General features: G+C 40.6%; 1 protein-coding gene across 19 annotated transcripts in view; it reads right to left on the bottom strand.

Moving 5' to 3' along the window:
• DLG2 (discs large MAGUK scaffold protein 2) overlaps positions 1-15,072 on the bottom strand; it is a 2,330,119-nt gene that overhangs the window by 170,147 nt on the left and 2,144,900 nt on the right. For all 19 annotated transcript variants that reach the window (XM_061406089.1, XM_061406091.1, XM_061406093.1 and 16 more), the window contains one exon: positions 678-792. In XM_061406089.1, coding sequence (XP_061262073.1) covers positions 678-792 — 115 coding nt within the window. The remainder of the gene's footprint in view (positions 1-677; positions 793-15,072) is intronic.

Below are 15,072 nucleotides of genomic sequence, written 5' to 3'. Positions count from 1 at the left end.
GTGCATGTTACAGTTGAGTGATGATGGACCTTACTCAAGAATTAATTATGGGTATGAAAGACCAGAAGGCATTTCAAGTTAAATCAATCATCTTTTTTTTTTTTTTCTGATAAGCTAATGAGTTTTGTCAGGCAAGGAACAAGTAACTTTTATGGTTTGAGAAACAATTGGTAATGAGATGCCACAGAAAAAAGTCATTCTACCAAACTTTAAGAAAAAAACGACATAACTCTTTGAGAGAGTATTGATTTCTAATCAATATACCAAAGTTAATAGGATAGATGTCAAGTAGGCCAGGAAGAAATATGAGAATATTTTATTCCCATACTGATGGTAAGCAGATGTCCAGTGCTTCAGCCCATATATTCAATTTAAGATGCATCTGAACTGAAAATATTCTTCTCACTATTTTTACTACAACCTGTGCTAAGAACTTTACCTTGGATCACAACATGGTCAAAGAACTTGTTAAAAGCAGGGGACTTAAACTAATTTAACATAGTTAATAACATTTTTAAAATTTCCTCACAACGGTTAAACTTCAGGTCTTACAGTGGTGTGCTGATGAGCGTGGGTTAATTAGGAACACGTGTCCCCTTGCTACACGGTGTTGCTCTGCTTCCCCAAGCTGATGGCTCACAAGTGCAGGTCACAGTAAGAAACACACTGTTGCCTACCTGACATAGAGGGAACGTTTCTGATTGGTTCGCAGGGACCCGGACCCGGAGCTCATGCTGTGGTTCATCATCTGCTCTCGTAGGTCATGGATTTTGGCCTCAAATCGAGCGTAATCTGGGAATGAAAATGAAGATGGCAAATTTGGTTCTGTGCCTTCAGCAAGTTAGAAATACTGCACACTCAAGGCAGCCCTTTGTCCCTGTTGTTGGTTCCTTTGCCAAGAAACAGGGATGCACAATGCAAGACTAGTGGAACACAGAAGGTTCACTTTCATATTATTTATTTGTAGACATTCCCAAGGCGGAAAGAACAAATCAGTTACTTCCCAAAAGGCAAACTGGAAAACACACCACCACCAAATCCCCACTATGGAAAAGTACACGGGAGGAGGAGGTCATTTTCCAACTGATAGACTGGAGAACTGTTTGGTGATGAACTGTGAAAAAAACAGTTTTTTGCTAAACTCTTTTACTTTTGCTAAATTCTTTTCTTGGGGAGGGGGATGTCTTAGAAGTTGATTACTTGGATTGTACCTCAATTTTGCCTTATATCTTTAATATAAAACACCACATGCCAAACTTCATCAATTCTAACACAATATATAAAAATTAGCTTCTCAGGAGATCAGGGTTAGAAAATATTAAATCTATTTTAGAAGCATGCAAAGAAAAAATATAGGGGGTCTTAAAAATCAAGGAAATATAATTATTAAAATATACTATGTCATCATAGGAAATTTATTTTCACCACATCAATCCAATAAAAATAAAGACAGAAAAATAAGTTTTAAGATAGTAACACAGCATATAAGAAGAAATAATTTGAAGTTTTCATATTCTGAATCCTAACTTGGTCTATCATCTCCTTGGTACAACAGTATCTTGCTTTAGGAAAATTTTGCTTTAGGTAAAAGGCTCAATTTGCCCAGAAGATAACTGTAAACATGTTAATTCAAATTGTAAATGGTTCTTCTAATTGCAAAGCAACTCATCAGGAAGAATTTTAAGAGAGGTTCTAATATATTTCAGAAAACAAATTGATTTTCAACTCAATTTATTCATCACTTCACAAAACAAGAATGATTAAATGAATATAATACAAGATGATCTCCTTACAGTATATTTCAAATTTTTTATAATAAAAAGTTCCACAAAATTAAATTTAAATTCAATTTACTGAATATCTATTGGTAGTTGTGGTACGGAATTCCGTAAGAAAAATGATTTGATCTTGGTTTTCAATGACAGAAAATAATGAATTCTGAATGTTAAATATTTTTGAAATTTAGTACTCCAAAGATGGGCTTCCCAGGTGGCACTAGTGGTAATGATCCTGCCTGCCAACGCAGGAGACATAAAGAGATGTGAGTTCAATCCCTCGGTTGGGAAGATTCCCTGGAGGAGGGCATGGCAACCCACTCCAGTATTCTTGCCTGGAGAATCCCATGGACAGAGCAGCCTGGCGGGCTACAGTCCATAAGGTCACAAAGAGTTGGACATGACTGAAGCAGATTAGCACCCACTCCCGCACTCTAAAGATAAAACCCTAATAGCTGAGGGGAAATTTCTGGTGTTTAAACAAAGTCTCATGTTACCTAGATTTGGAAGGCTTCCTGTTCAAAACTTCTCTTTGAATAATTAAATCCTAAATGATTAAGTGAGCAGAATAACATATTTAACCTAAAATCTATTAACTGTAATTTAAAATATTTCATTTTAGCAGGGAGAGAAAACACTTATTTATACAACCATCAATATGATGCTATATGCAGATTAAGTCATTCTGAGCAAGTCATATTTTCTTGCCATCCTATTAATATCCAATTAACATTTATTGCTGGCCACATGGCAGATGTTATGCTTCAAGCTTCATGGGCATTATCTCATTTCTTATTTAAATTACAAAATGAAGGCCACGGATGTTGTAAAAATGTGAAGCATATAAAAAAAAAACATGGAATAAAAAATAAGAGGTCCCCATCCCCCCTTCTCCTCTCACTCCTGGTTTTCCCCACAGCATAGCCTGCAAGTACATAGACAGTGGGTGATGGACTTGCAGCCATATTCATCTGAATATACACATATACTCCCCCACACACGTGAGATCACAATTATATATTATGCTAATGCTCTTTCCTCCCTTTTTAGCAGTGTTAACTTGGATATTTTCCTACCTTCTCTTAAAATAATAAGTATCATGTTTCTTAATACCCTCAATTATATCCCACAGTTTAGGCCGTAACTTATTTAACGATTCCCATATGACAGCCTTTGCTATCAGACAGGGATCCTGGTGCATGTGAGCACACTCGAGGCAGGCAGGTAGAAAGCTGTAGCACGAGTACCAGTCAAGCTTTGCACGGACATCACACGGTCCCCATGAGCTCTTTTTTTGGAGAAAATAATCTATCCTGGAACACAGAGTTGGAACTGTATCTCCTGAGCCATGCTCCATACTGTCACCAGCTAAATGCCACGCATCGCCCCTAAGAATCACTAAATCTTAAGAATCACTAAATCCCAGGACACCCCCTTTACCACTTGGATGACTTCACCATCATGACAAAGACCTGAAATCCATTTTCTGAATGAATGAATGAGGGAGAAGAACTGAAATGAATTTCAGTTTTAAATGCCTGCAGGTACTGAAATTGCCCATTTTCAACATTAAGTTTTTTTTTTTTTTTATATATAATGAAGAAAGACAAGATGATTCTCCTCTAGGACTTCTTTTCTCAAGGCTAATTATTCTGTTTAATTTCAAGGCTTTATTCCTATTTAATTAGGGTCACTCCCAAATTGCACTGTTATTTTTACTGTTCCCTCCTGGCAGTCTCCGAGCTCTCCCCATCTCAGCCATGTCATACAGTCTGGAAACAGTTCCTGATACTTAACCGCATGTGATTGGCACTTTGTTAGACTCTTCCTGTGTTCTCCTTAATGGATGGCTCATCAGATCCCCAAAATGTTTTCTACCATGCTTTTGAAATGTTTATTCTGCATCCTATTCTACAGTGTTTACATTCCCTGCTATGGATGGGGAAGTATTATATTGTGTATTGTATTGTATTTGTCTTACTTGGAACCTATCTTGTTCTCAACTTCTCCACTTTAATCATATTAAACATAAATCTCATATTCAAAAGTGTTTATCCTTCTTTGTCCCTTTTTGAAAAATAAAGCTTTACAAGTAATTTCATCAAAGGAAAAACAATAAGATTTGAGTTTGTAAATATAAATGGTGTGTGTGTGTCTGCATGTGAGTATGTGTGAGATAGAGACAGACAGAGAGGACAGAGATACGTCTCCAACCTCTCAGAGATAAACAAGTTATAGTTAGAAATGATCTAGAAATAAACAAGAAACTAGACACACAAATTGTGAAGTATGTCTTCTTTATGTTTTATAATAGTACTGAAAATTACATTTTCAACAAGTTAAAAATCTACCAGCACCATGTCCATTCAATCTTAATTCTCTCTTCTCTCCCCAAATGTTTCATTCACATCCATGCCCTCCTCTTTGGGATATTTTCCAACAGATTCCTAACACTCAGGAAAACATTCTAATGAGATTTTTATTTTATTTATCCTGGGCTGTGCTGGGTCTTCGTTGCTGCGTGCAGGCTTTCTCCAGCCACAGTCAGTGGGGGCTACTCTTCGTTGTGGTGCTGGGACTTCTCGTTGCAATGGCTTCTCCTGTGACAGAGCACAGGCTCTAGGTGTGGGGTCTTCAGGGGCAGCACATGGGCCCTACAGCCCGAGCTCAGTAGTCGTGGCAGAGTGGGCTCAGGCTGCTCCGTGGCATGTGGCATCTTCCCCGACCAGGGATCAAACCTTTGTCGCAGATTCTTCTCCACCGTGCCACCAGGGAAGTCCCTGATGAGATTTCAAAGTGTTCACTAAGGGAAAATTCATGTTTACTGAGTACCTGCAGTAAACCAACTTCTGTGCTAGGTACTTAAAAATTACGTTATTTCTCCTAACACAGTTCTGAGGTAAGTCTATATTTTAGAGGTAGTGAAACAGGTCCAGAGAGGTTAACTTCACCACAGTCACAGAGCTTCTCGGTTCCGGAGCTCACTGGACATGGAGCCAGCATTCAACCCTGGGGCTCTGCGAGGCCAGTTTGTTTCCATCACACCCAGTGCCTATTAAAACACCACAACTCTCCCTGAGAACCCAGGCTGCCTCCACTCTCCGCCCCTCCCTCCCAACACCACGCTCTCTTTCCTCTCACCAGCTGCATCACACGCATGCTGGTCCGCTCATTTACTGTCCCTTAGAGCGTGGCTATGCCTCTCCCATCTCTGCTTCTCCAACCTCAAGGTCTATCATGCCTCCTTTCCTACACATGGGATTGTACTAGGCACATGACACACAGTTTTTAAAAGGACAGAACCTAAAGGAGTTTACTTCTTGAACGGGACACTGACAAGGAAAATAAGCAGGATTAGGCTGAGGTGGGAAACTGCATTAAAGCAGCAGGACCCTAAGCCACTACAAAAAACAGTATGGAGGTTCCTCAAAAAACTAAACATAGAACTGTCATATGATCCAGCAATTCCACTCCTGGGCACATATCTGGACAAGACTCGAATTCAAAGAGATACATGCACCAGTATGTTCATAGCAACAGCACTCACAACAGCCAAGACACGGAAACAGCCTAAATGTCCATTGACAGATGAGTTAATAAAGATGTGGTATATATATACACACAAAGGAAAACTACCCAGCCATAAAAAAGAATGAAATGCCATTTGCAGCGACATGTATGTAATTAGAAATCATACTAAACGAAGTAAGTCGGAAAGAAATCGACAAATACTATATGATTTCACTTATATGTGGAATCTAAAACATGGCAAAAAAATGAACCTATTATCTACAAAACAGAGACAGACTCACAGATGTAGAGAACAGACTTGCGACCGCCAAGCCGGGGGAGAGAAGGGGAGGGAAGGACAGGGAGTCTGGAATTAGCTGATGTAAACCAGTATACATAGGATGGACAAACAAGGTCCTGCTGTATCGCACAGGGAGCTATATTCACTATCCTGTGATAAACCACAATGGAAAAGAAAAGCATGCTTGTATGTATATAACTGAATCATTTTGCTGTACAGCAGAAATTAATGCAACATTATAAATTAACTATACTTCAATTTTAGAAAAGCATCTTGGCTCTCCCATCTATTAGCTGTGCATGACAGTGAAAGTTGGGCTCAGTTTCTTCATATGAAGGCAGAACAGGAATAATAATTGTACCTACTTCAAGATATGTGGAAGGTTACAAAGAGAGAGCTGACTGATTGGTAATGACTGATAATTCCTGCTGTTAATTTTCATACGTAATTTAACACCTGTTCTTGTTCCTGCTTGCAAAAGTCATAACCCCTTTCTGTGCCAAGTAAAATGGAAACCTGTGTCTGCTCTCAGTGGCCCCTATTACAGCCTCACTCTGCCTGTTAGGAATTGACATCTTGACCAGGTCAAAAGGAAAGAGTTGCAGATGGCCACATTTGGGATGCCTGACACTAGGGTTGAACTATTCCCCTGCTGGGCAACCACTGAATGGCACCTCAGGTTCCTCTCACAAATCCACAATCATGTGGAGGTCAGGAGAACAATGCCCAACTCTGAGGCTGCTGCCTTTTTCAGGAACATCAGTGATCTTGTCCATCGGTATCATCGCAAGGCTTTGAGCTACTGATGGACACTTGGATGGAGCAAGAGCAAGGGTGTGAACGCCCCTTGCCACACATGAGAGGAAGCTCGGCCATATACCTGCTTCCTCTGCAGTTTGTCAAGTGTGAACAAAGAGACCCAGAAGCAAACTGACCCCCATCATCCACATAGGAATGAAGGCACCGCCCCAGAAGTCTGGGGTTGCTTAATGCAACAGGATTCATCTGCATTGATTAAAACTGAACGACTGCTCACATCTTCAAGTCTCTGATGGCCAGCCATGCGTCAGAGAAGAAAACAATGAGCTCACTGGGTTAGACTACAGCATAAGGCATCTGCATGTCATCCCTGACGTGATCTGGCGGGGGGCCTACCCCTCCACAGCTGTGCCCTTGTGCAGCCGACTAATGATTGTTACTTATCAGGGGACACAGCGAGCAAAGCAGGACGGGGTGCAGGCTGGGAGGCCAGCTTTAAATCTTAATCCTGTCATTTAATACTAACGGGACCATGGGAAGTTTCTGAGTGTCAGTGTGCTCATCTGTAAATTGTGAGACTCCTCTCACAAAGTGGTGTGGGAATCAAAATGAGATTTGGCATGGAGCTTTTTGTAAATGTAAGATAGTGGTTCCTATTGTTACTGTGGTGGCCCCTGCTTAAGACAAATACATATCCAGTCCTCAGCCACACTAATGGGGATAACAGTATCCTATTCCTACGTGCTCATTATGGATACAAATGCAGTTTTAACAGCAACTGGTAAATCACTGGACTGTGAGCAGGATTCTGCACATCCAAGCAGAACAGGCTGCTTTCCTGCCAAGTTACCCATTTCCACGCTCCAGGGAAAGTAGTTTGAAGAGACTACCTGCCACTCACCCAAGAAGTGATGTTTTAAATAGATAAACCTGAGCTAGAAGTTCTCGGTGGCTTATAAGCTAAAGAAACCTGGGCTTTGGGGCACCTTCCAATAGGGATGGGGTAAATTACAATGACACGCATCCTGCTGGGGTCACAATACTGTTTGCCTGCACTTGACACTTGCCGTCACTAGAGCCCAGGAAGGGTATACGGGAAACATGCAGACAAATCACTGTTCCAGCAGAGAGACACAGGGGAGCAACTGTGAATGCTTCCATTTCTTTGGGGGAAATACCTTCTTCATTTATTCAGCAAACGTTTCCTCAGGGTTTATTACACGACAAGCACAATGCTGACTGAGAGGAATACTTAGTCCACTGGACAGTTCTCTGCCTTAAGGGGCTCACACATGTTACAAAGGAGAAACTGAGGCAGGTTAAATCTTTGTGAAAGACTGTAGGATTTCCTAGGTGTCACAGTGGTAAAGAATTCGCCTGCCAATACAGGAGATGCAAGAGAGGCAAGTTTGATCCCTGGGTCAGGAATATCCCCTGGAGTAGAAAATGGCAACCCACTCCAGTATTCTTAAAATTCCATGGACAGAGGAGCCTGGCAGGCTACAGTCCATGGGGCTGCAAAGAGTCAGACATGACTGAGCACACACACACAGCGGCAGTACTGTTTCTTTAGAGACGGTGGACTCAAGAGTCATTTAGACTTCACAAGCTGGCACGTACGTGTATAGAAGAGGGAAAATGTTAACTTTATTAACAATGTAATAGGATAAATAAAAGTGCTTAAAACTAGAATATTCCAAACATATCACTGCTCTTTCTAGGCTTTTTCTTTTTTTTTTTTGCAAAAGATTATAGACAATTTTACTTTAAAAGTGAAAAATTATGAGACGTACATTCTTCAGGAAAATATCAGAGACGTATTATTCTTCACTACATTCAATCAAATAGGCATGCATAGGAGGGTCGCCATAGAATACTGGTTATGCCTCAAATCCAAGAAGCAATACTTTGTTAAAATTCTTTTTTATAATGAATGACACAAAAATAATTCTATTTACTTGGCACTCAGAAACGAATCAAAAGCTCCCATTTCACCACCTCTTCTTTTATTCATTTGCCCCAAAACTTCAGAGCTGGACAGGCACAAAAGAGGCACCATCATGTTTCATCAGGCTTTAGAGACAGCCCCAGAGCTTTCAGCCTCTGGCTGTTTTTCAGTCATGCTGGGAAGGCTGCTGTTTTTACAGACTGCTATAGAAGACTGGCTTCCCTCTCATACGTGTATTGGCATGCCCACCTGCCATCAAGAGACCTAATCTCTGGACAATGGAAGGAAGGATTTTCAGTGGGTCTACACAGGCTGGTTATTCTGCCTCAAGACTTTACTAGCCTTTTATTCCGGTTCTTTCCTTAACTCATCTCTCAGACTGCAATCCTGCTTTCTGCGTTCAACTGGTGATATGGAATTTTCCACTGCAGAAGATTTACAGATGCTGTTTGGTTTACTTCTGATTCAGACTGTGTGGGGGTGGGGCAGAGACCAGGAGACAGAGAGATGGAGAGAGAGAGAGAAATAGATTAAAAACTAAATTCATTAGAATTGAAATATAACTGGGACTCCTAGACAACAGGGTGAGTCTATTATTGTTTCAGAACTCCACAAAGTAAGAGCACTAATGCTCTAGCACTGAGCATTAAAAACTTAGTTACAGACACCATGAGGGCAAGACATTGTCATACATTTTCTGTATCCTTGTTTGGAACAGAGTGTGACATATGGTTATCAGTTAATAAATGTTAATGTAAATGTTTGCTGAATGTGTGTTCGTCGATCAGTCGTGTCCGACTCTTTGCGACGCCATGGACTGTAGCCCACCAGGCTCCTCTGTCCATGGGATTCTCCAGGCAAGAATACTGGAGTGGGTTGCCATTTCCCTCTCCATTGCCATTTCCTTCCCCATTGTTGAATTGGGCAAGCTAAATAAAGACTTCAGGGGAAAAATTGATCTTTTTGTTTGCTAAATCTAGTCTAACGTGGATCAGTGTACATTGCTTTTTAAACTTTTATTTTTAAAACTTTTTTATTAAACTTTTTATTTTGTGTTGGAGTGTAGCGATTAACAATGTTGTGATAGTTTCAGGTGGACTGCAAAGGGACTCAGCCACACATACATTATCCATTCTCACCCAACCTCCCCTCCCATTCAGGCTTCTGCACAGCATTGAGCAGAGTTCCCTGTGCTATACATATACAGTAGGGCCTTGTTGGTTATCCATTTCAAATATAGCAGTTTGTCCATGACCATCCCAAATTCCCTCGCTATCTCTTCTCCTTATCCTTCCCCCTGGTAACCATAAGCTCATTCTTTAGGTAGATCAGACCTTTTAGAGCAAGTTTTAATACACTGAATTAAGATACATTGTTTCTCTCTCTCAGTAGAATTGGGATCACTTGTTTTGACTAAAACAATTTCTAGGCGCAGTCTGGCTAGAGAACCTTTAAAGAGGTTTCAGTAAATGCTCAGGAATTCTTTAATGCGTGAAATGAAGTAAGTTTTATAGACAAACAACAGTCTGAATCCCCAACCAGTTATCTTGTACAATATGCATATAAGTCTGAAAATTAGATACATCAAATTTCAATTTGGCTTCAGGCAGACTTTGTTTTATGGATTCATAAAGGCAGATTTTCTTTGATTACCAGGATTATTGCAAAGTGGAGTCAGCACAGAAATTTTTTTGAATTTGGTAAAGTCTATGTCTTCAGTCAACTGGGAGTAGCCTGATGTTAATTTTTTTTTAAGGCTCTGGAATAAACAGAATCCGACTTTAAATCTTAAGTTCCTCCACTAATTCACAGTGTGGATTTTGTGCAAGTTATTCAACCCAGAGCAGACTTAGTTTTCTCATATATACAACAGAAAAAACACCACCAGCCTCGTCAGATTGCTTTAAAATTAAATGTGATAGCATCTATAAATTGAAAAAAGATTAAGATCTCTTGAAACTTTGTATTCCTCATTTATAAAATGAGGGTAATATTAACACCCTACTTACATTATGAGGTTGTTGTAGGATCAAATGAAAAAAACAGATATAAAAATGCTTGATAAACTGAATACCATCAAAAGTGATGATAATAATTCTTATCAATACAGCCTTTTCAAAATTTCCCTTCTGCCCAGAATATTTCTTCAGTATCTGACATTTGTCCCCAAAGTTGTGAAATTAGATTTCTGTCTTGATTACGGAAACAAAGCCACATAGGGCATCATGCTTAAGAGAGGAAACGTGAAACTCCTGAGGGGAAAGTGGGAACCTCTGATATCACTGGGGCCTAGCTGCCAATGGCAATTCTCTCTGAAGGTTCTGCTGGCAGGTTGAATGAAAGGCTCAGAGCAGAGATGCACAAGCTGTAGTTTAATTGCTGTGATTCGTAGGTAATGGTATGGCAGAAAAAGGATCAAGGAGTTGGGCCTTCTAATTTAAGGCAAAGGGCCTAAGACTACATCCAATCAGATAAGAAAAGGCTTCCTTCACAAATAAGTGTTAAATCTTTGCTGGATTTGTCCGGGTCCTTCTTTTGTGTTAAAATCATGGAACTAGAAGCTTAAATAATAATGTTCAAGCTTCCTGTGTTCTTCTGCAGTAATAATCAGTTAGATCTTGCCCAATGAAAAGGATGATATTCTTGCCTAATTATAGACTGGGGCAGAGAAAGAAGATAATGCAGCCTGGCTCTAGAGGTAGGCAGGCTGGCAGACCTCTTGGGTGACATAAGGGGTACAAACATTGGTCTTGCTCCCACAACATTCCTATCAGGTTTATCCTTTAATAGCATCTTGAGAAATACATATACATATTATCTTGGAGGATAACCCACCATTCTGAGATAAACAGAAGCACAAAGGGAAGAACACTAAGAGAAAATGGAGGCTTAGAGAGGCTAGACAATTCGTCCAAGGTCACGCAGAAGAGCTGGGATTTGAATCCACATCTAGTTCCAGCCTCAACCAGCTTCTTTTCACTACACTGAGACTACACTTGGCTCTATAAGCAACTGTGCTAGCCCCTCCTTTACTCCTGACATATACAGGTCCATGGCCATCTGGCTCGGTCACCCTGGGTAACAAGTTAATGACCAATTTCCAGTCCAGCTATAGATTCATACCTACAGTGAATTCTGTAAGACAGGTTGGTAAGAGCAACATGAAAAAGCTTTGTTTGGTCTCTCCAAAACAATTCCCAAACGAAAGCTTCTCAGTATGTGATTAGTATGATTCTGGGTTTAAGGCTTGCAGTCAACTGGAAACCAGGGCTCCTGTTGGTGCAGGTTCGCCACATCTGGGGCTGACTGCCAGGCTCATTTGCTGCCCTCTATCTATCGAACACACACCGGCACTCAACAGGGTTGCAGGGAGGCAGAACATGCTCAGGAGAGAGAGCAGTCAGCCCTGCCTCCGACACTGTAGAATCTGCAACACTTTGGGGCATGGATATCCAGAGTGGCTGCAGAGAGGAGGGCCGGGTCACCACATGAAACATAAGGCTGAGGGTAGAAACACTTAAATCTAAACTTACATAATAGACTGTGGAGATTTTTTGTCTAAACATATTTCTTTCTTACTTTTTTGTTGTCAAAATGTCCTACCAAATGTAATATACAATGCTTGCTTGGATCCTGATTGAAAAAAAAAAAAGACATTTTAAGTCATTAAAAACTGCATATTGTATCATACCAAGAATTGTTTTAAATTCTGTTGGGTGTGGTAACAGCATTGTGGTAATATAAAAACAAATTCTCTCTTTTCTCATTATAGTTTCTGAATATTGTAAGAATGAAAAGAGATAATGGTGGGATTTGTAAAATACATGAGCAAAGAAAATATTTTAGGTCATATACAATGCAAATTGGCAAACTTGACCATTATTGAATATGAGTGACAAATACACAAGCATTCTTTGCAAAATTCCAATTTTGTGTATGTTTGAGATGTTCATAACAGAAACATTTAAATTAATTATTAAAAGGATTAAATGTCCCCACTTAATAAAATTAAAAAGCTGGCAACACAGTGCCGTCCCCCTCACAAGTACAGTGTGTGGGGAATGATGGGGCCTGGCTCCTCACTCGGGTATCCCCATGTGTGTCGGTCTGAGTCCTGGTGGGCTCACAGTAAAATAGGTATGGGACACCTAGACCTAGCATTGTTTGGAGATTTCACGGAGGTAACTGCCATGAAAGTGCTGTGCTGCTCAAAAGCTTCTGCTCAGTCAGCAAACATTTCTTGAGCATCAACCCTGGCAACGCTCTGAGTTAGATACCAGTGATATTATGATACAATGTGGTCTCTGCACACAATGACTTTTCACCACTGCTATCTAATGTATACACTGATTTCCACAGTGATGGCAATTTCAGAACTAGCTCTAGCTTCTAGTTTGAATACTGTCAACAATTCTTTCTTTAAAATGCATTTATTTTTAATCAAAGGATAATTGCTTTATAATATTGCCTTGGTTTCTGCCCATCAACAATTCTTGGTAAAGGCAAGAAGGCCCCTGCTCAGCTCAGATGATCTTTATCTTTCCTCGGATTCTAGCTTTTGAGATTTTCCAATTTCCATTCTCCTCCAGCTACAAAACATCATCCATGCTGTTCCCTCTGCCTGGAACACCTTTCCGTTGGTCTTTATCAGCTTCTTGTCTTCCCCACCTATCTCCAACATCAAGTTCTCAGACAACTCCCTGACCTATGACAGGTCCTTCCATTACACCAATGGATATTTTTCCTTTGTAGTATGTCCCGTACCTGAAACTGATTACCTGTAAAGATCTGCTTGTGATTTGTTAGGCTCATGGGAGATGCCTGAGAAATACTTGATAATGGATGGAGAGAGGCTGCTGATGTGACTATTTCTCCTTCATCCTGATAAAGAAAAGTGACCTAGCCATTCTGAAAATGTCGAGACTTTGATAACTATGTTCTATCCCTCCTTGGCTCTCCCACTAAAAGAATTTTCATTTTCCAACTGAGGTTAAAGGAAGAATTGCCAAAGATATAGACGGAGGGAACTATTTATCCTCTACTTTTTTCTCATCATAATTATCTATTTCCAAATTCTAAAACCACCTAGATTCTTCTCCAATCCTGAGTACCTTTAACTTCTTGGGATGCTATACATGTTCCTATTTATTATATTAATATAGTAAGCATTTTATGGCATGCAACCAGAAAAATCACATAATGGGAAATAACCCACAGCCCCCCAAACACACAAACAGGAGCCGAACAGAACTTTAGCACAATTTATGGTAACAAGGTTGTCCTCAGTTTAGTTATTTTTACTGTGTAAAATAAAATTATTTGCCTTATTTCGCTACTTTTTCCTATAAAACTGTTCCCTTAATTTTTGGCAAAAGATCTGTGAGAAAGTGAAGGACTTCCCGGGTGTACATGAATTTCAAATTACCATTTAAGCAAGGACAAAGTGTAATCCAAAACTGTCCTCTGCACAAATATCATTTGCTAAGAAATGTGAACTCTAAAACTAAGAAAACATGGAACTGGCACACAAGTGTATGTTCCTTGGTTCTTTGTCTCGTCACAACAAAGATTTGGAGCAACGGACATCAACACCCTCGGCGTGTCACAGCTCTCAGGTCTTGGACAAACCGTGCTACAGCTCTTAGGCAAATCAGTGTTACAGTTCCATTTTATTTAGAAGATAGCAGGAGAATCCAAGACTCAAAGAGAAGAGAGTGGAGGAGTGCGTGGGGAGGGAGGGGGGTGGGAAAGAGAGAGAGAGCGAGAGAGAGAGCGAGAGAAAACGCTTTGGCTCCTCCTTTTATATGTTTTTTCCTCCACCTGGGCCTGCCCTATGCAAATTGGGCTTAGCCAGGAGTGCTGTTTGTTCTGTTTGTTCTGCCTGAAGTCTTCACTCTGGTCCTCGGACCTTCCTTGTCTTTTAGCCACCGCCATTTTGGACTCCTTTTCCCTATTCTACCTACCTAACAGAACCACTGGGTGGCTTAAGGGACCTACTACAGAAGTCACTTAACCAGCCGCATTCTGATGAAGAGACTGGACAGTGACGGGACAGAGATTAGAGGTCACTCAGGGGTATCTTTCAATGGTCCAGGTGAGAGACGGTGAGAACAGTGGGAGTGGAGAAGAGGGGACGGACGCTTGGGAAGCATAAATAAGGGGCTTTGCTGACTGACTCAGTGTGACCTATAAGAAAGAGCGTGCAAGTACCCAGGGTTTCCTCAGGTTTCTAGCTTGAGCAAGACTGAGAACAGAAGAGGCAATGAGAGAGCCACTGAGAGGCAAAGAAAATGACAGAGTCCGTGGCGGCACTTTGATTTTGAAGGGGCATCATTACAGCCCAGCCTTCTCGTGCCAGTGACTGGGAGTAAGGGCAGATTACATCTTTAACAAGTGGAGCAATTTATAAACTAGATACTTTCCTGGTCTATGGAAGTGTTAAAGAAGAAGACTGTGCTGCAGCTACAGTGAGACAGGGTTCTGTGAAACACATACTAACCTGCTCATTCTATCCTCTAGACCCACAGAAACAGGAGAAAATAATAAAAGTAACCATTAAAAGTGACTTTTATGCACAAATAAATAAAAATATGCCATGGGAAAATTGACCCCTGTAGAACTGAATCAGGCAAATTTATCTTCCTTTTGATTAATTTAAGAAGAAATCCCAAGCCTGCCTCTGGAGCTGTAGGAGTAACTCTTATAATTAGACTCTCATCGGAACCATGAGTGTGAGGATCAGAACGCTGACTCAGCCTGGTGTCAATTATTTGCAGCTT

The sequence above is a fragment of the Bos javanicus genome, chromosome 29 (genome assembly GCF_032452875.1).
Source record: "Bos javanicus breed banteng chromosome 29, ARS-OSU_banteng_1.0, whole genome shotgun sequence".
Taxonomy (NCBI): domain Eukaryota; kingdom Metazoa; phylum Chordata; class Mammalia; order Artiodactyla; family Bovidae; genus Bos; species Bos javanicus.
The sequence above is the reverse complement of the archived record's forward strand: the minus strand, read 5'-3'. Positions and strand labels throughout refer to the sequence as shown.